At 36.9% G+C, this 22484-nt stretch overlaps 1 protein-coding gene across 3 annotated transcripts in view; it reads left to right on the top strand.

Annotated features, from left to right (window-relative positions):
• Positions 1-22484, top strand: part of AP3B1 (adaptor related protein complex 3 subunit beta 1) — a 256686-nt gene that overhangs the window by 127965 nt on the left and 106237 nt on the right. For all 3 annotated transcript variants that reach the window (XR_007134506.1, XM_047778162.1, XM_047778163.1), the window contains exon 15: positions 11181-11357. Coding sequence is in view for 2 of the 3 variants with exons in the window: in XM_047778162.1 (XP_047634118.1) it covers positions 11181-11357 (177 nt within the window). In the remaining variant the exon portion in view is untranslated. The remainder of the gene's footprint in view (positions 1-11180; positions 11358-22484) is intronic.

Genomic DNA, 22484 nt, shown 5'->3' with positions numbered 1-22484 from the left:
AACTGGGTCACCATGCTGTACAGTAGAAAAAAAAAGTAATGAATTGGGGAAAAAAACCCAAAGTCTGAATACAAACAGTTGAAGTGGAAATTAAAAGGAAGAATAAAATATTCAATGGAAAAAATAAATAAATAAAACCTCTATACTTCACTTTTCCCATTTGTAAAATGGTGAGAGTAATGGAACCTATGTCGTTTTAAGTATTGTGTTAGTTAATAAATGTAATGGTCTTAGAACATTTTCTGGCACATAGCACTTTGTGTTAGTTGTTATTGTTATTCGTGTCCTATTTCATTCTCGTCTTCCCTTTGGAACTAAAGTTTTTGAAAGAATTACCTGAAAACTTTATTTCCTTACTTCAGCTCCTCAACTCATACAGTCTGATTTTGACTTGTCACACCACTCCATTCTTCTGTTTTTCCAGGGCCACTGACCATCTCCTTTATATTAAATCCAATGGATGATTTTCTGTCTACCTCTTTCTTAATGTTCTGTTAGCGTTTAATTTCACTGGCCAGTTTTTCCCTTTTGAGACATTCTTGCTCCATGGCTTCTGTCTGTTTTTATTCAGACTTTTCTCCGGTGTGTTTGCCTTTTACTCTGCCTACCCCTTGAGTGTTGCTTAGTTTCCAGCTAATGTTCTATAACTACAAGAGTTTAAGGGGGGAGGGGTGTATTATGACCCTCGACAGTATATTTAAATCTTTGTGTAAGTGAGTCCATGCAGCTCAGATCCCCATTGTGCAGGGGTCAGCTATATTTCCTTGTTTGAAGGTGGAATAATCTGTATTCTGAGTCTGTTCAGAGGGATCATATTTGTGAAGTTAAAGGTAATGGAGTACTAGGTTTGGAGCCTGCCAGTCAGGACCAATTTTTTAATCTCTGGTGGCACAGTTTTTTTTCCCTCAGTGTGTTATTCAGGCTTGCGGGGAGTTAACGCATTTATCTTAAAGCTAAGAGTAACACTCACAGGGGTCACTGAGCATCTGATCTTCTATCACATCCTCGCCGTATCTACTCTTACTGTTGGTTAATAATCAAAGTCAGGACTTATTACAAAGATTGTGTATGAGAGGGTAAGAGACTGGATTTGAAAACCAGATTGCTTGGGTTCAAATTTAGTCTGCGTTTTGCTAGCTTTGTGAACTTAAGCAATTTATTTGACTTCTCTCTGCTCTAGTTTGGTCCTCTGTAAAATGGGAACTGTCGTACTAATAACTTCATAGATCTGTTGTAAAGAATAAATGAGTCAACATGTATTAAACGCTTAGAACAGTGCTTAGTGTAAGCTGTTATTATGATTATGGGTATATTTAAAGTTTTTGTAGAAGGCAAATTTGATAAAGTTTAAATTTAGTAAGCATTCTTGTAGCTCTTTTTATGTTTTATTTATTTATTTAACATAACCCCTGTAGTGCTAGTTATATGCCAGGCACCATTCTAAGCACCTTAAAAATATAAATCACCATTTTTAATAACAACTCTGAAAGGTAGATTCTATTAGTATTCTCATTTTACGTAAAAGGAAACTGAAGCACAGAGAAGTTAAGTAATTTGCTTAGGTCACATAGCTAGTAGATCTGCTTTCTTAACCTACCAATCTGCTATATCTGTCTTCTGTTTCTAGTCTCTCTCTTTTTTATACTCAGTTCACATGACCTGGCCAGGATTTTACTGTTGTTTCCTTTTGATTCCATCAAAACATTGACAAATTAGGCATTAGATTGGTCCATACTTGCGCTAATGTACAACAAATGTTTGACATTATTTGTCATTGATCTATTGATGAGAGATGGGAGGGTAAAACCTTTTCCTACTGTCTATTGAAATGGACATCCAGCGTCCCTGTGTACTAAGCATCAAATTTCAGTAGTATTTTTAGTCATTGTAGCAATCACAGATATTCCTACAGGTATTTAGACACATTCCCCCCCCCCCACCTTTTGGGTCATTTTAGCACCATACCCTTGACATATGGAAGTTCCCAGGCTAGGGGTCAAATCGGAGCTGCAGTTGCTGGCCTGCACCACAGCCACAGCAACACAGGATCCAAGCCACGTCTGTGACCGACCTACACTACACCTCATGGCAATGCCAGATCCTTAACCCACTGAGTGGGTCCAGGGATCAAACCCACATCCTCGTGGATACTAGTTGGGTTCATTACCACTGAACCACAACAGGAACTCCTGTAGATAACTTTAGACAAGTGTTAAATCTTCTAGTAAGAACCACTTTTCTAAGCAAGAACTAATAAACCAAAGCAGGAAACTCTAGATAGGGGAAGACAAAGAATAGTGATACAGACTATAAGTGCATATTTAGACACCTAATTAAATGTATAAGAATACACTAGCAATGTCTACCACAAATGCTAAATGAGAACTCTTCAAAAAGAAGGGACATAAGGGGAATTCTAATAATCTGGAACTAAAAATGTTGAACAGTCTTAGAAAACCCATGGGTAGTATGATATTGGGGCAGAATAAAAGGGTTTTTAAGGGAGGAAAAGCATGGAGGGGGGGGTGAAATTATTTTAGAATTTTCATCTTGTGTTTAAAAAGTAGTAAGGTGAAAAGAGATTATCTTAGTAAAGACAGTGGGTTTGGCAGGGGAAATGAGGTATTGTTTATAGAATGGTGTATTATTTATAGAAAGATGGGGAAATGTGTGTTTGGTTATAAGAAATAGGAACGTGGAGTTCTGTATTAGCAGTTACCTTCTGCAGAATTTAGTGAAAACTGTGCTGTTACACTTGTTCTGGTCTTTTTAGAAAGGGAAAGGCAATGACAAAGGAGTGTTAGAGCATTCAGGTGAATCCAGAAGCTTACACATGAAACCTGTGATAGTGTTTGAGGCTCATATGAGGCCAATTGCAGACTTTCTTGGAAGAAGAATTTGTTGTATTTGATTATGTCCCTGTGTGGGGCTCAGGAAAAATGTTCGATTCCGTCAGCTTTCTCTACAACAATTGTTAGAATATTAGCCAAGTAAATTCTTTCTTACAGATCTATATAGCAAAGCTTTTTTTTTGTTTGTTTTTTGTCAGGCAGAAGATAACTGTTAGTGGAATACAAAAATATGGTGGGAATTCCAAATTCACAAAAGGAAAAAAGAAATCAGAAATGTAAATAATATGTTTTTTTAAATTAAAGTGGAAGAGTTAAAATCAAGAAGTAAGATACAAGAGGAAAAATCAACTGTACCCTACTCTAAATATGAATGGAGTGATTTCTCTCATTAGAAGACAGACTTTCAATTGAAATGAAAAACAAAAGCTAGATAGAGGCCACTTATAATTAAAACAGCATAATCAGTGTGATAAAGTTTGAAAATAAGAAAGTAGGGAAAGGGGAGTTCCCTTCGTGGCGCAGTGGAAATGAATCCGGCAAGGAACCATATGGTTGCAGGTTCGATCCCTGGCCTTGCTCAGTGGGTTAAGGATCTGGTGTTGCCGTGAGCTGTGGTGTAAGTCGCAGACATGGCTCAGATCTGGTGTTGCTGTGGCGCAGGCAGGCAACTGTAGCTCCAATTAATCCCTAACCTGGGAATCTCCGATGCCTCAGGGCGTGGCCCTAAAAAGACAAAAGACAAAAAGAAGAAAGCAGGGAAAGGGATAGTAAGTGAATATGAACAAGAATGTGAGATTTAAAATTAATTGATCCAGTCACTTGTGATGAAACATGGTGGAGGATGATGTGAGAAAAAGAATATATATATATGACTGAGTCACTATGCTGTACAGTAGAAATTGACAAAACACTGTTTATCAAGTATAATGGAAAAAATAAAAGCTATAAAATTAAATTAATTGAAGGCATTTAACAGTAAAATAGAACAAAATGAAAAGGCCAATTTACAAAGAAATTAAGAAAAATAAACCTATGTACACAAAAAATATGGCAATCAAATAAATATCTAAAGGAAAAATCTATTGGAAATACTAGGAGAAACTGATAAAATATAGTTTTGGTGAATGGATGATTTTAATATGCTTTTCTTATGTAAGATGTAGATGTAAAGACATAGAGAAATTAGATAATCAGAGTTCCCATTGTGCCTCAGCAGAAATGAATCTGACTAGTATCCATGAGGATGCAGGGTCGATCCCTGGCCTCGCTCAGTGGGTGAAGGATCTGGCATTTCTGTGAGCTGTGGTGTAGGTCACAGGTGCGACTCGGATCCCGAGTTACTGTGGCTATTGTGTAGGCCAGCAGATACAGCTCTGATTAGACCCCTAGCCCGGGAACCTCCATATGCCATGGGTGCGGCCCTAAAATATAAGACCAAAAAAAAAAAAAGTTAAATAATAAAATAAATATTTGATTTAGTAAATACAGCTAAAATCTTATATCTCTTGAACAAATAATACTGGACTTTTATGGATGTATCCAGAGAAGATTTACAAAAAATCATGTGCTTGGACATAAAATAAACTTAAAGCTTTTTTCTTTTTTGCCACATCCACAGCATGTGAAAGTTCCTGGGCCAAGGATCGGACCCAAGCCACTGCAGTGACAATGCCAGTTCCTTAACCCACTGCACCCCGAGAACGCCAGAACTTTTATGTTTTTAAACCTTAAGCAATAACATAAGAATTAAATAATTTAAAAGTGTACTAGACCAGTTGCGAAGTAAGAAATATACTTCTAGGTCAAAGTTTAAAGAAAAAAAATATAGAAAAATAAATATTTTATTTCAAAATGTGTGGTGCATGGCTGAAACTGTCAGCATTTTTTAAATAAAGAGGCCAGAAATTAAAGCATTTGATGTTTGCCCTGAGATGTTTGAAAAAGAACAATGAAACAACATATAAAAACTTAAAAGGGATCAAAGTCGATTGTGTATAATGAAATGCCAAATAAAGATAGTTGGAATTGATATAGACATCTTAAATCTGGTCTTTTGGAAAGATAATAAAAGTGGAAAACTGCTAATGACTCTGATATGGTGGAGAAAGCAAAAGTAGACAACTTGGGACTGTGCTGTAGAAGAGATTAAAATAATGAGAAAACTATATGCTATTCTAAGAGCAAAAATTTGAACTTTTGGAAAGTAAAAGGGTGATGACTATTAACATATCCCAGGAAGCTGAAGTAGGACAGAGAAGAAAAAAGCAAGACAGTTTGTGATACAGAACACTGCAAATGGTCAGAGATTGGAGGCAAGTCACTCCAGAAGAAGGTGGTGAGAGATGTAGCCGACAACGACAATGAGGAAAGAGGAGCTGTTAAATGCCCACAGTCTCTGCTCCAGTCCAGAGACCTGTTCACAAGAGAATAATTGCCGTGTGGAAGAGAGTGGGCTTTATTTATTAATCTGACCAAGCACCTGAGGACTCTTAAATGTGGGCATGTGATTCAAAAATTATGCCTGAGATCCTTTTCTTTTATTTATTTATTTTGTCTTTTTGCTATTTCTTTGGGCCGCTTCTGTGGCATATGGAGGTTCCCAGGCTAGGGGTCTAATTGGAGCTGTAGCCGCCGGCCTACGCCACAGCCACAGCAACGAGGGATCCGAGCCACGTCTGCAACCTACACCACAGCTCACGGCAACGCCGGATCCTTAACCCACTGAGCAAGGGCAGGGAACGAACCCGCAACCTCCTGGTTCCTAGTCGGATTCGTTAACCACTGCGCTGCAACGGGAGCTCTCCCTGAGATGCTTTAAATGAGACACTTTCTTCCTGAATCTCTGCCTGTTTCAGCTAAATCTTAGACCGCTGGATCTTAGACCAAGCCAGTCTGACCAGTATCAGAGGACAGACCCTACTGAGCATGTTTTCCCTCTGTGCCTAAGCCACTTTATCAAGGCAGAATCCTGGGCTCACAAGCCCTCTGGGAGGAGGAGCTACAGAAGTGATAGCCAGGAAGACCTCTTCCCACCCTGGCCACCTTTTTTATCCCTAAGATCAGAGTTGAAAGGAAGTGGAAAAATGCCCCATGTGCCTGAGTGTGGGAGTAGGCAACAGAATGCTCTAGATCTGCCCTGAAAAAAAAGTGGGCTCTTGCAAAGCTGCAGGAAGCCTTAAAGAAGCCCTTGCACAATGTGGCTAAAGAGTAAGGGCAGAGGAGTAATCTTGCATTTGATGAACAAGTAAAGGAGACCCACTGAGGTGAAATTGTTTGTCTGCAAAATGCACAAGATCAGTCTGGGACCTGTACCAGTCGTCTTGCCTTGCTAGCCAGTATTCTTCCTCATATATGGCACACTTGTTTCTCTGCCCAGTGACAATGGTGAACTCTGAATTTAGACTTGGAGTTCCAGTCCTAGTTGCACCACTGACAGGCTGAGATGTTGAGCAAATTTCTTAATTCTTTTGTGCCCCAATTTCCTCTGTATCAAGTAGAGATAATGGTAGAGCCTCTTTCATAGGGCTTCTGTGATAATTGCCTGAGACAACACATAAAAGCACTGAAAAGCAGTGCCAGTAAAACATGGTAAGACCTCAATTGATATGAGCTATGTAATTTTTAAAAAGAGAATATAGATTTTATCATTTTTAAGACTTATATTCCATGTGTTTAGTAAGTGTGACAGTTGAAAATATGAAAACCAAAATTTAAATTAATTATGTATTTAAAATTCATTCATATTGGGAGTTCCCATCGTGGCTCAGTGGTTAACGAATGGTACTAGGAACCATGAGGTTGCGGGTTCGATCCCTGGCCTCGCTCAGTGGGTTAAGGACCCAGCATTGCCGTGAGCTGTGGTGTAGGTTGCAGACGCGGCTCGGATCGGCGTTGCTGTGGCTCTGGCGCAGGCCGGCGGCTTCAGCTCCAATTAGACCCCCAGTCAGGGAACCTCCATATGCCCTGGGTGCTGCCCTGAGAAGACAAAAGACCAAAAAAAAATTCATTCATATTGAGTAATTTATGTCAATAGTGCAGTCAACTTATATATTCTGATTGTGAATCTTTTATCCTTTGGAGTATCCTTCATTTGTAATAAACACTACTTTTGGAAAAAAGTTCTTCCAAAATGAAATACATACTACCTGCGGGTTGTTATATCAAGGCTTCCCATTATGTTTAATAGGACAGGTGAGTATTTCATATTATAAAATAAGAGTTTGAAAGGTGTTATTTTGTAAAGACTACAGAGCAATACTGAAGTAGCACTTTATCTACTCCTTGCCCAGGTGACTCACTACCACCTGCCATTTCACAAGTTAACACACTTGCCCTGCCACCCCCACTTAATTCACATTTAAGTTTTAACGCATTTTGACTCCAGATACAGAATGTTGGATCTGATTTGCTGTTTGTATGCAGTTTGTTTAGATATCTACTGATTTTGCCTTTGACAAATTTAAATAAATAAAATTGATGTTTTTGCAGGATTTACTTTACACTGTTGCATTGTGCAGTGAGCTGATGTAGTAACACAATAGCTTTTAAATTGAACTGCTTACAGAGTGATCTGTAAAATCTTTCTAGATGTCTTTCTATAACTGCCATGGTCAGCTCGGAAACATTATTTGCTTTTGCAGGCAGGTTAATGGGTTAAAATGGCAGTGGAAAACTGCCTTCTTGTAGGAGGTTTAAAAAGTGCACTTAACCACTTGTTCAGAGCATTTAGAATAAAGAATCAGGCAGTCATTTACAATCCAGTTTGTCTTTGAAAATATTGAAAAGCAGGGGTTCATAATGAAAGTATTATATCATATGTGTACGTGTGTGTTATTAGTTTGGCTTTAGTTCAGCGTTCCTATTTATTCTGTGGTTGAAAAGACCATAAAGAACTAATTTTCTTACTTTTTTTTCATTTGCTTCAAATTTTTGAAAGTAGTGGCCATGGATGCATGGTATCAGTGGTGTATAAATAAGAATCCTATAACTAGGCTTTTTAATGCCATCACCGAAAAATTGGTATTAATATACTGATATTATTTCTTGCTATGAAGAAGTTTTCTATGTTTTTAAAATGTTTACTTGGAAATTTTACTGCTTTAGTTCTAGACTCTCTGAATATTATCCTGGTCCCCATCACTACCACCACCACGTTGAGATTTTCATTGTGAGCATTAAAACTTACTGATTTTTAATATTTTTAAAGAGTTACATTTTAAATGTATGTATTAAAAGTATTTAGAGTAAATATTATTTTAATCTTAGTATATTATGAATAAAAATACAAATACTCTCTCAGACTTTTTTGGGATTGTCTTTTTAATTGCAGTGACAATAGTAAGTGTACCCAGAGGAAGATTATTTAAAGTGGGGTAATTGTGATATGTCATAGAATTCTAATTTTTATACTAGCAATATGTAATAAAATATTTAAGAAAAATAAATCTAGCATAACTGAAATCTGAAGTTGCCCATATATTCTTATTTAGGGATACTTTTCATTATAGCTGGCAACTTGAATTGTTTCATATTGAAAAATTTAATGTACTACTCAATTACTATTCTTTAGCTCAATTTAAAACAAGGGATTGGGAGTGAGGTCTTAATGCAGCGTAACCTTTGGAACATTAGAAATTGCCTCTTTCTTTCCAGAAATCAGTACACAGTAAGGATATCAGTTTTACCCTGCTGTGTGAATAGATTTAAAATAGCATTTAGTGTTTTACTTATACATAGTCCTTATACTTATTACGTAAGTATACTGACCCCTTCTCTCTTACTTATTCTAACAGTAATTTAAGCATGATGCTGTTATCATAATATTTGAAAATATACACTTTGATTTTAAAGTTTTCTGATGACCTCTTCTAATTCTGATGAAAGACCCAACTTAAGGATGTCTTAATAATTTTATATTATTTCATGAAATGATGTTTCAAAGGAATTTGAGGTGATAGATATTGTGATGAAATTTTAGCTATGCAAAGATCCTTTTTCTCACTTTCTTCTTAAACATTCATATTGTGTACAGCTGTGAAACTGTAATGAAAACATTAAGACTTTATTTGAGGAATTGGAAAAGGACTTCACAAAAAGAGGTTTATTTCCTCTTGCGATGCTACCTCTTAATGATAGCCATTGGCTTTTTCATTTATTGTAAAAAGCAAATTTTCTATACTAGGTGAAAATGTTCACAGAAACTAATTTACATACCCATTCAAATTCCTTTTGGAATAAGGGAGGATACAAATAAACAAATAGTAATAAAACTAATTTGCATACTCCAAATAAAATGTTGGTCTTAATGGTGCTGGTGGAAGGTTTCCAATTTATAGCAAAGCATTTATTTTTAAGAAACAAATTACATGGAAATGTGCTTTATTAAAAAAATATATAATGCCAAAATGCAATATGGGACAAATTTACCTTATTCCTTTTTCTTTTGTTGATGACCAGATAATAGACCTAACATTCATGATTTTGTAAGCAGGCCTTGATGATGTTATCAGTTTTATTTATTTCCAGTGCTGTGATACAGCTACACAGAGGGCAGTAACAGTTGTGATTTGAAATCATAGTCTTTAAAGGGTCTATTCCTTTTTGTGTGTTAGCCATGGATTCTCTAAATATAGTTTGCAGAACACCTGTCTCAGGAATTATTTGTGATGTCTCATGAAATGTGGGTTCCTGGGCTCCTTTACAGAATTACTGTCTTGATACCAGAACCTTAGAGCTTTAGTAATAACCCTAGATGATTTTTATTTTTTAATTTTTTGTTATTATTAATTTTTAATAGTTATTTCCCCAATACAATTTTTTTTCTACTGTATGGCATGGTGACCCAGTTATACATACATGTACACATTCTATTTTCTCTCATTCTCATGCTGCATCATAAAGAACTAGACATAATTCCCAGTGCTACACAGCAGGATCTCATTGCTAATCCATTCCAAAGTTTGTATCTATTAACCCCACGCACCCCACTCCTTCCTCCTCCCCCTCGGCAACCACAAGTCTATTCTCCAAGTCCATGATTTTCTCTGCATTTCTCCATTAATCAGAGATGTTGAGCACTGTTTCATATGCTTTTTGGCCATCTATATATCTTCCTTGGAAAAATGTCTGTTCAGGTTTTTTGCCCATTTTTCCATTGGGTTGTTGGCTTTTTTGCTTTTGAGTTGTATAAGTTGCTTATATATTCTAGAGATTAAGCCCTTGTCAGTTGCATCCTTTGAAAGTATTTTCTCCCATTCTGTAGGTTGTCTTTTTGTTTGCTTTCTGGTGTGCAAAAGCTTATCAGTTTGATTAGGTCCCATTGGTTTGTTTTTGCTCTTATTTCTGTTGCTTTAGGAGACTCACCTGAGAAAATATTCGTAAGGTGGACGTCAGAGAATGTTTTGCCTGTGTTCTCTTCCAGGAGTTTGATGGCCTCTTGTCTTATATTTAAGTCTTTCAGCCATTTTGAGTTTATTTTTGTGCATGGTGTGAGGGTGCGTTCTGGTTTCACTGATTTGCATGCAGCTTCCCGGGTTTCCCAGCAATACTTGCTGAAAAGACTGTTCTTTTCCCATTGTATGTTCTTGCCTCCTTTGTCAAAGATTAATTGACCGTAGGTGTCTGGGTTTATTTCTGGGTTCTCCATTCTGTTCCATTGGACCATATGTCTGTTTTGGTACCAGTACCACACTGTGTTGATGACTGTGGCTCTGTAATATTGCCTGAAGTTATGCCTCCTGCTTGGTTTTTGTTCCTCAGAATTGGTTTGGCAATTCTCGGTCTTTTGTGGTTCCATTTAATTGTTGGATTGTTTGTTCTAGTTCTGTGAAAAATGTCATGATAACCTTAGATGATTTTTGTAGGCATTGAGGTTTGTGAGTCAGTACCCTAGAGCACGGCTTGGCAGACTTTTTCTGTAAGTTGCTAGATAAGTAAGTTTTTTCAGCTTTATGGTTTTTGTAACTACTCACCTCTGCTGTTATAGCATGGGAGAAGCAACAATGATACACGTAAACAGATGGGCATCGCTGGACACATTTGGCCCAAGGATTTGCAGATCTCTGATAGAAGCAATATTCTATATCAGTGCTCTTTCCTTTACAAATTTTTTCTAAGCATTATTTCTGAAATCAGTTTTAATGAGATTTTCTGGTAACTGAAGAAAATCCGTAAATACAGGCACACTTCCTGGGTATACATTAAATTCAGTAATAGATGTAAAACTTTTAACAATATTTAAAGCTTTTTCTATGTTAATATTAAGGAGAGGATGGTTACTTTATTTGTAATATTTGTGTATAATTATATGTAATTTATTTCTAATATCAGGTTCCTGTGGCTAGAGCAAGTATTCTTTGGCTAATTGGAGAAAACTGTGAACGAGTTCCTATAATTGCCCCTGATGTTTTGAGGAAGATGGCTAAAAGCTTCACCAGTGAAGATGATCTGGTAAAACTGCAGATTTTAAATCTGGGAGCGAAATTGTATTTAACCAACTCCAGACAGGTAAGAAACTAATTCTTAGTCTGCCTATGTGAAATCTACTTTCCTCTTTGCACTGATAATGCGGCTATGGTCTGTTCATATATTAGTCTGTCCATTCAGCAATTACTAGGTGCCTTTTTCTTTAATTTAGATGGTAGTGGTATAAAGAGATGACATTCTGGTCCAGTAGAGGAGAAAAATGTATTTTTAAAAAATGAAATAGTATGTGGTAAGTGCTGTAATAGAAGTATTGTGATACAGTGGAACTCCAGAGGAGAAAGTTATTGAAAGTTTAAAATAGAAAGAGGAGAGAGGTCAGAGAAAGTTTCATAAAGGATAAGAACCTTGAGGAAGGGCCCTTAAAGAGTGTTTTCCTATATGGAATAAGGAAAGAGGAGAGCAAGGGGCTAGTCCTGAAACAGCTTGGTGCATTCAGGAAACTTAAAGTTGAATCTAGAAAGGTAGGCGAGGCTAGGACTTGGAGTGGCAAGTGCTATGGACCTTGTCCTCCAGGTGAAGGGGAAACCATTACATATTTTTTAGTGGTAGTATCATGGACCAGATTTGCAATTTAGAATATTCATTTTTTAAGTCAGTTGACTTTAAGAAACTGTTGGTAAGAGGAATAGCCTCTGTGTATACAATACATAGAATCACCTCTATGTATAAATAGGATCCTTTTCATTATTCTTTCTGTATCTGAATAGCTCTTCTCCATAGGTGGAGGACATAATCTGATCAGTGAGCCTGAAAAGGATGCTTGCTCATTTGCAGCTAGGCTCCTGGTAGGCTTTATGCTCTGTGTCTTGTCCCTGTTTCTCCTTAATTTTTCTGACTCTGACTCCTGCTTATTAGCCTTTATGATTTTTACCCCCTCTATTTTCCTCTCTTTGTCTGTTCTTGTCCCCTTTCTTCTCTAAAACTCTCTCTGCCTAGATATCTGTAACACCCTTCACATACCACCCCACACCCATCTATCGAAGCCTGATGTCTCTATCATTCTCTCCTTCCTCTTCTATCAGTGTTTGTCTCTGTTTTTCTGTATTTGCTATGTGTCTCTCTTTTGTACCTTCTCTGCCTACCCATAGGCCTCATTCACTGTAGTCCACTGACACTGGCGCTCAGAATCCTCAGGGTGACTCCTCAGGTTCTCTATGCTTTTGGATTGTCTTCATCCCTAATTGTGATATGAGTTGTATTATTAAAGCTTTTTTGGTGTACAGAATGTTGCAAATACTTTGAGCCTATTTCTGTGATTGAGATTCTGTCTTTACATTCTAAGTCAATCTTTGAAAGGAATTAAGTTTATCATTTCCAAGTATAGATTAATTCATGCGATGAGTTATTTTTTAAAAACTGAGTAAAAGAGAGAAAACTTGTGTTTTCTGTTGAGTTGTTTGTTTATTGGTAGAAACACTGTTTTATCCCAACACTCACTGTTTTCACTAAATCCAAGCAGTATCATGAAAGTCAGCATAACACCTCAAGTGTTATGATTGTTAGGACTCTCCGTCATAGCAATGATTTGGCTACTCTAATATATCTAGATTATAGCTTATCATAAAAGAAAAGTAATAAAAATTAGTATGTTAATCAAGACCGAAGTCATTATGTCTTAAACAAACCAATTGAACTCTCTGTCCTTGGTCATCCTCTTTGTAGCTGTAAATAACTAATCACGGAATATAGTACTCTGTGTTCAGAAGTTGTAGAGTGTATTCCAGATCTTTTTATTCAATGAATTTGAAGATCATATACTTTGCACTCATGTTTTTTTTTTTTCTTGAACTGTATTATTCATTGGAGTTGTGGAGCTCAGCTTCTGAAGTGTTGTATTGTGTATTTTATTTTTTGTCCACACCTGTGGCATGCAGAAGTTCCCAGGCCAGGGATCAAACCTGCACCACAGCAGTGACCTGAGCCACTGCAGTGACAAGACTGGATCCTAAAGGCACTGGAGCCACATGGGCACTGCCTGTATTGTGCATTTTAGAATGATACTTAAAGATAACCACAATAGATTCGACCACCAGCTGATGCAAACATAATTAAACAACTCATTTTTAAATGAGTAAATATAAAAATAGATGCATGTTATATTCTGTAAGATCGTGTTGTGTTCTCCAGTTTCTCATTTCTGAAGAAATGGAGTTTGTGAGAATTCATAAGTGAAAATTAGCATTAAAGACTGATTTTTAGGTGTCATCAACTTGACAGTGTTTTCAGTTGTGTGATGCATAATCCATTGGATATGAGACGGAGACTAAAATGATTGCTTTCACCTAAATATAAAAAATTTTTATATGTATTTATTTTAGCCATCTGTAACACTGAACTAGGGGTTCTCCCGGGCATTTGGGGCTACAGCACTGTGCTCAGCCTGTCTGCGAGTTGGGAGATGCTTAGGGACTTGGAGGCGGGGGTAAAGGGCACTGCTGCTGCCAGCCCCCTCAGCTTCAGCTCAGAACTCATGCTCAAGGATATCCACTGCTCCCTCCTGAGTTTGCTCTGAATGAGACTGGGACCTGTTCCACCATCCTTGGAATCTCCTCCTGGCCTTGGTGGGAGACATGGGGGAGCTGGCAGAACTCTTTCAGTGGAAACCTGATGAAGAGGCTTGGACCCAAGCCTGGCCCTCAGGGAACATGCAACCCTTCAAGAGGAGCTTAGTGATGCCCTCATCTCCCTGGTAGCATTAGCAGCCCACAGTTGTGTAGATCTGCCCCAGTAAGCTCTTTCCAAGCAGGGACACCAACCTGTGACACTAATTAGCACATCTGTCCTGCTGCTCTGCCTGCAAGTATGCAGACTTACCCCATGGGGCCACTTCAGAAGACCAGACTGTGAGGCCTCACCCTTCTTGTGAGTCTACAGGTCAGGCCACAGCCTAGAAACATGGGCACAGAACTTGGAACTCAGCAAGGCATCTGAGGAGCAGAGGGTGCCCTGGCCATAGTACTACTCTGGTCCTTTCCTAACAGATCATGGGCCAGGGGGCTACATCTCTTATAGTCTGAGCACAAGAACCTCTAGAAGATAGCCAAGACAGCCTTCTGGTATTTCTTCCTCAATAAAAATTGTGGTTAGCAACTTCTAGATAAAATGAAGCATTCCTCTTAAAGTAAAATAAAAAAATAAAAAATAAAAAAAAAACTGGACTAAGGGGACCAGGCCACAGTATGCAAAGCCTGGTTTTCTATGAAGTCCCAAATTTATTTGTGGATCTGAATTTCCTGTGGCCTAGATCTCTCAATGAGCCTTTTTAGGATTCTTATTGCATCATTTAGTTATAGAGGATGTCTACACTGATTTTTATAAGATCTAGCACATTATGTTCATTTGTATGCCTGAGGAATAATTGAAAAGGGAACTTTTTTAATATCTCGAAATGTTTTTACATGTAAAAAAGATTAAAAACTTAGTTAACAATCTCCTTTTGGTATGGTTAAGTGAACTCGTACTGAACAACTGTAAACTCTGGAGAAAAAAAAAAGCAGCTGCATCGGGTCTCAAAAGAGTAAATAAAAGTGAGAACCTTCTGAAAGGGAATTGACACTTGAAAGAAGACAGTGGCACAGAGTGATTTTCCCATTTTTATGACTTTTATTCTGAGTTCAGGCTGTAGTTGTACTATGCACACAGGCTGAAACTCCAAAAGGAAACCTGAAGTCCTTCCTGCCTGTTAAAAGTAGAAGACAGGGTTCGAGGAAACTACTACCAAAGGTCCTGGAAAGTTTTGAAGAATTCTAGGAAGGAGAGAGCCAATGTAGGCAGCCTGAGAGCAACACAGTTAATAATAAAGGAGGTGAACTGGAATTTGAGCAGCACTAAAGAGACAAAGTTTGTACTTTGAAACCAACGTGGTTAATTGCCTGTTCAAACAATCGAGCACAAACAAACAAAAATCACTACTTTATAGCAATGTCCAGGATCTCTGCAATACAACATTCATAATGTCCAAGATAAATCCCAAATTATTCAGCAGAAGAACTAGAACAGAAAATTATTGTATAATGGGTATAGAATTTTAATTTGTGAAGATTTAAAAATTTTCAGAGATTGATGGTGGTGATGTTTGCATAACACTGTGAATGTACTTAATCCCACTGAACTATACACTTAAAAACGGTGGCAGTGATAAATCTTATGTGTATTTTACCATGCTAATGACAAAGAATGTCAGGAAAATATAATCAATTTTCAGGAAAAAACAGCACCAACAAAAACCAACTTTCAGATGGCCGAGATGTGGAAATTTAAAAGTAAAATTTTAAAGCAGTTTTTATAACTGGTTGATGACGTAAAGGAAAATGTACTCACAATGGCTGAAAAGATAAGAACTCTCAGCAGAGAAATAGAAACTGTAAAAAATAATCAAATGGAAGTTCTAGAACTGAGAAATACAGTACCTAAGAAAATCATCTTCTTGTCTATCTTTAGTATTACATATTTTTTAACATTTTAGGGTTTTTTTCCTTCCATATAGAGAGCTGCACATACAGTTAAAAAAAAAAAAAACAAACTATTGCCTTATGATTAAGACTTTTAAGGTGAACTTCTTCTGTAAACTTTCATTTACTGACTTAACGGCTCTTTCAGATGGAAGTTTTGGAAAACAGTTTAACTGTGTGTTGACTACCATAAAACTATTTAATGTCAACTACAAGGGAGGCAGGTGGTGATTCAGAGTACAGGTGCTAATGTTGGACTCTCTGGCTTCCTGTTTGGCACTTATCAACTACATAGTGTTGGACGGATTATACAATCTACTCAAGACTTAGTTTTCTAATTATTAAATGAAACTTATAATAGGTTATTTATAATGCAACATAAATGTCCCCCCCCAAAAAATCATTGCACTTTACAAAACTACATGATGAAAACACAAGGAGTGCTGGAAAGAGGGATCCAGAAGTTCAACACCTCAAAAAATTGGTTGGTGACACATAAAAAGGGCAGAAAAAACTTGATTAAAAACGGGCATAGTTTTACACAGGTTAAATGGTTAAGAAATACATAAATACTACAATGAATATAGCTCTTTACTTTGAAAAAGTCCTGAGGCTTTCTTTTGAAATGTTTGTTGTAGCAGTTGTATATATGAGTTAAATGGTGGAAGGAATGTCAGTCTTGATATTGAATGGAAAAACGGTAGTGCCAAAATGAGGCTAAGTATAGCCTATAACACATGTGATGATTTGAGGTAGATGTTTGAGGTGGGTATATTTCTTCATTTCTACAAAGCCTAGGTCACCTGAGTGCATCTTTCTACCTTTACATTTTGTTTCTTGCTGATGAAGTTATACAAAAACAAACACAAAATTTCCTTTATGCCCAAATTGACCCTATTTCACCAACTGAATTAAAACCTGCTTTTTTGCAACCCTAGTTTACACTGTTAACCAAATGTTAGATTTTTCTTAGAGAGTGTTATTATTTATAGTAAAGGAACTAAAATCTATTTTCATTACAAAAAACATCCCATTTGGGTTTATCAAACTGAGAAAAACATGCTAAAATTCCTCTTTGGTGTTTTTGAAGAGAAAAAAATTTTTATATGCGTATCCAGAATAAAAACTGTTAGAATATTCTTACAGGTAGAGTAATTTCACTGTTGTTCAGGGAAAAAATGTTGAAGGACTTTGAAACCAGTTGAAGTTGCTAAAACCCTACATTTCTAAAGATGTGGTATAAAAATTTAGTGTGACTTCCTTGAAATTTTCTACTAAGGTCTGAGACAGAAAGCTAAGATTTGATGAAGCTAATTAATAACAATTAAAAATTAATAAAATGTACATCTGTCTTTAAACTTTCTCTAACAGTGTATCATCTTTTAAATGTAGCGGTAAGTAACATAAGTTAATGTTTCACTTAGGTTATATTTTTATTTTTAATTAAAAAGTATTTAAGGCCTATAGAAAAGAACAAATTAGCATAAGTACATACATATACAGGCATACCTTGCTTTATTGTGCTTCACAAATACTGTGTTTTTTATAAATTGAAAGTTTGTGGCAACTCTGTGTCATACAAGTATGTTGACACCATTTTTCCAATGGCATTTGCTCACTTCATGCTTCTGTGTCACATTTTGGTGATTCTTAGAAATATTTCAACCTTTTTTGTTATTATGTTGTGATCTGTGATCAGTGATCTTTGATTTTACTGCTGAGACTCATTGAAGCCTCAGATGATGGTTAACAGTTTTTAGCAATAAAAGATTTTTTTTTTTTTGGCCATGCCTGCAGCATGCAAGAGTTCCCAGGCCAAGGATCGAATTCACGCCACAGCAGCAATCCAAGCTGCCGCAGTGACACCAGATCCTTAAGCTGCTGTACCGTAAGGGAACTCCAATAAAAGATTTTAAATTATAAAGTTTGTACATTGTTTTTTTTAGACATAATGTTTTTATACACTTAATAGACTACCATAAACATAGATTTTATATGCACTGGGAGACCAAAAAATTTGTGTGATTCGCTGTATTGAGGTAATGTGGAACCAAACCCACAGTATCTCCAAGGTATGCCTATATCTGTACCACTATAAGGCAGTGTGTTTGCCATATTCTTTCTTTTAAGGAATGTATCAGGTAGAGCTAAACCCCCAAGTTCCTATTCACACTTTTCTTACTTCCGCATTAGTAACCGCTGTTATATTGTTGATGTGTTGTAACCATGCATATTTTGTATTGTTATTATGTGATTATGTATCTATAAGCCATATATTTTATTATTTTCTGTGTTTTGAAATTTTGAATAAGTAGTATTCTACTTTATGTATATTTTTACAGTTAAACCTTTTCACCTCATAACAAGTTTTTAAAATATTAAGATGTGTAGATCTAGTTCATTTATTTTAATCCTATCTTATTTTCTATAAGAGAGTTACATTTGTACTTTTCTGCTTTTCAGAAAGAAAGTGCTTCATCAATATTCTTTTTTTTTTTTTTGTCTTTTTGTCTTTTTGTCTTTTTGCCATTTCTTGGGCCGCTCCTGCAGCATATGGAGGTTCCCAGGCTAGGGGTCGAATCAGAGCTGTAGCTGCCAGCCTACGCCAGAGCCACAGCAACGCAGGATCCGAGCCACGTCTGCGACCTACACCGCAGCCCACGGCAACACCGGAACCTTGACCCACTGAGCAAGGGCAGGGATCGAACACGCAACCTCGTGGTTCCTAGTAGCATTCGTTAACCACTGCGCCACTACGGGAACTCCTTTTTTTTTTTTTTTTGTCATTGATATTCTTAGTACTTGTATTTTCTTTGTATCACCTTACAGATTCACTTTTTGATTCTTATTGAAAAATTTCATATATCACACTGATGTTTTGGGAATCCATCTTGAAGTTGTCTCTCTTGCCTTGTGGTTCAGGTCTTTGGAGAAATCTACCTCAGTCCCTTTGACATGTCTTAGCAAAAAGGGTTTAGGCTCTGTGCAGTGACATATCTACCCTTTGGATATTTTTTCTTGGCATTGAAAAAGTCAGGTAAATATAGCATATAAAAGAAAAATCTACCAAGTTGACAGAAATTTGGATACTGTTAAATATTTTTAAATCTGTTGCATTTCTATGCACTAACAATAATCTATGAGAGAAATTATGAAAACGAACCCATTTTATCATTACCTCACAAAGAATAAAATACCTAGGAATAAACCACCTATGGCGATAAAAGACCTATACTTCAGAAACTATGACACTGATGAAAGAAACTGAAGATGACAGAAACAGATGGAAAGATACACTGTGTTTTTGGATTGGAAGAATTAATATTGTTAAAATGATCATACTACCCAAGACAGTCTATAGATTCAGTGCAATCCTTATCAAAATACCTAAAGCATTTTTCACAGAATGTTGTGAAAAAGAACTAGGAAAAATAATTTCAAAATTTGTGTGGAAACACAAAAGACCCCACATAGCCAAAACAATCTTTGAGAAAGAAGAAGCTGGAGGAATCACTCTCCCTGACTTCATATTGTATGACAGAGCTGCAGTAATCAAAACAATATGGTACTTGCACAGAAATAGACACAAAGATCAATGGAACAGGATAGAGAGCCCAGAAATAAATCCATACTTATGGGCAATACGTGACAATGGAGGAAAGAATACAATAGAGAAAATACAGTCTCTTCAATAAGTGGTGCTGGAAAAACTGAACCAGCTACATGTTAAAGAATGAAAAGAACATTCTCTAACAGCATATACAGAAATAAACTCAAAATGGATTAAAGACCTAAATGTAAGACTGGATACTGTAAAACTCCTAAAGGAAAAACGTAGGCAGAACACTCTTTGACATAAATCACAGCCATATTTTTTGAATCTCTCTCCTAAAGCGAAAGAAACAAAAGCAAAAATAAAGAAGTGGGGCCTAATTAAACTTAAAAGCTTTTGCACAGCAAAGGAAACTGTGAACAAGGTGAAAAGACAACCTACTGAATGGGAGAAAATGTTTTAAAACAGCAAATGATATGACCAAGAAGGAGTTAATAACCAACACAAATAAACAGTTCATACAACTCAACATCAAAAAACAAAAACAACCCCACCCAAACAACCCAATTAAAAAATGGGCAGAAGAACTGAATAGACATTTTTCCAAGAGGAAATGTAGGTGGCCAACAGGCATAGGGAAAAATGTTCACCATCACTAATCATCAGGGAAATACAACTCAAAACCACAGTGAAATGTCACTTCACACCTTTCAAAGTGGCTATCATCAAAAAGAACACAACACATCTTGGCAAGGATATAGAGAAAAGGGAACCTTTATACCCTGTTGGTGGGAATGTAAATTGGTGCAGCCTCTATGGAAAACAGCATGGAAGTTTCTCAAAAACCTAAAAGTAAAACCACCACATGACTAAGCAATTCTTTTCTTAGATATGTATCCAAAAAAAAGACGACAAAAAAAAACCAACCCAGAACACTGATTTGAACAGATAATGCACCCCAATATTCATAGCAGCATTATTTACAGTTGCCAAGTTATGAAAGTAACCTAAGTGTCCATCAACAGATTAATGGATAAAGAAGATGTGGTATATGTATATACAGTGGAATACTACTCAGCCAAATAAAAGGTTGAAAATTTTGCCATCTGCAGCAACATGGATTTGGAGAGCACTATGCTAAGTGAAATACGTCAGATGGAGAAAGACAAATATTGTATGATATCACTTATGTGTGGAGTTTTAAAAATACAACAAACTAGTGAATAAAACAAAAAAGAGAACTACAGATATAGAGTACAAACTAATGGGTACTACTGGCAAGAGAAAGGTTGTGAGGAGTAATATAGGGGTTGTGGGGGTAGTTATTATAGGATTATCTGAAATCATCTATGTGAAACTTGTAAAATTGTTAAGCACTATAGAATTGAGTCAATAAAAAATTTTAATTAAAAAATTTCATTTATTCATGAAACGATGAAATTGATTAGCTAGAACAGTACCCCTGCCTATAGTTGCCTCTGGTGTATGTTAAGAATTCTTTGTAGGAGTTCCCATCGTGGCTCAGTGGGTGATGAACCCGACTAGTATCCATGAGGACACAGGTTTGATCCCTGGCCTTACTCAGTGGGTTATGGATCCAGAGTTGCTGCAAACTGTGGTGTAGCTCGCAGACATGGCTTGGATCCTGCATTGCTGTGGCTGTGCTTCAGGCCAGCAGCTACAGCTTCAATTCAACACCTAGCCTGGGAACTTCCTGCTGCGAGTGCCGCCCTAAAAGACAAAAAAAAAAAAAAAAAAGAATCCTATGTAGCTTTCCTTCAGTTACCAAACACATTTGCCAGTATACTTCCATTTAAAAATTACAGCTATGAGGAACCAATTTTAAATGCTGAGTTTTGTATACTTTTTTATATTCCTTAAACTTAATAGTATATCTAAACTGATTTTAGGACTATATTTTAAGAGACCTTTTTTATTATTTTGTCCTAACCTCTGTGTATATATAATATTTGTAGAAGACTATTGTTTGGACAAATATTTACCAGATTATCACTTGTCAGAGTATTTATATAGAAATATGATCCTCAAATTTTGAGAAGTTTTTTTAAAAAACTAATGGATTTCTTAATATTTACATAACATTCCCCCAAATTCATTTTTCCCATGTCACAGTGATTTAGAGTTAATCCAGAGAGAAAGTAATTAGTGTAAATAGTGTCTGGATAGCATTTTAAAATATGAAACATTGGAGTTCCTGTCGTGGCACAGTGGTTAACGAGTCCGACTAGGAACCATGAGGTTGCGGGTTCTATCCTTGGCCTCACTCAGTGGGTTAAGGATCTGGTGTTGCCATAAGCTGTGGTGTAGGTTGCAGACAAGGCCCAGATCTGGTGTTGCTGTGGCTCTGGTGTAGGCCGGTGGCTACGGCTCCAATTAGACCCCTAGCCTGGGAATCTCCATATGCCACAGAAATGGCCCTAGAAAAGGAAAAAAAACAACAAAAAAAAGGAAAGAAAGAAAGAAACATTTAAATCAGAAAGACTTTTTCTTTTCCCAAGCCTTTTGGGTTTTTTTTTTTTGTCTTTTTAGGGCCACACCGGCAGCATGTGGAGGTTCCCAGGCCAGGGGTCGAATCAGAGCTGTAGCTGCCGGCCTACACCACAGCTACAGCAGCGCAAGATCCTAGCTATGTCTGAAACCTACACCACAGCTCACGGCAACACCGGATCCTTAACCCACTGAGCAAGGCCAGTGATTGAACCCATGTCCTCATGGATACTAGTAAGGTTTGTTAACCACTGAGCCATGATGGGAACTCCTCCCAAGCCTTTTGAGATGCAGCATGACTAACCTCTCCCTTTTAGAGCAGCCTGTAGGATGTGTGCTGATAAAATGAAGTGTGCTCTTATGAGGCAGGGATGAAATGCTAAATCCTTCGCTTTTCAGTGATGGTGACATGAGTGTTGTAGTGTTTTATCTGATGGTAACGTGATATACCAGCAAGTTCTCTCATGTCCTGTGCAAATCATGAAGCTCCTAGCTGTCAAATGGATGGAGTCAGGGGAAGACATGGGAAGTCATATGTAGGCAAAATATGCACAGGAGTTAGAACAGTCTTGCTATATATAGATTATTGAAGAGAGTGGTCAGAGCACTCTCACTACAGTAGTTTTGTCATTTATT

The sequence above is a fragment of the Phacochoerus africanus genome, chromosome 4, assembly GCF_016906955.1.
Source record: "Phacochoerus africanus isolate WHEZ1 chromosome 4, ROS_Pafr_v1, whole genome shotgun sequence".
Lineage (NCBI taxonomy): Eukaryota > Metazoa > Chordata > Mammalia > Artiodactyla > Suidae > Phacochoerus > Phacochoerus africanus.
Note: the sequence above shows the minus strand (reverse complement) of the source record. Positions and strands in the feature narration are given on the sequence as shown.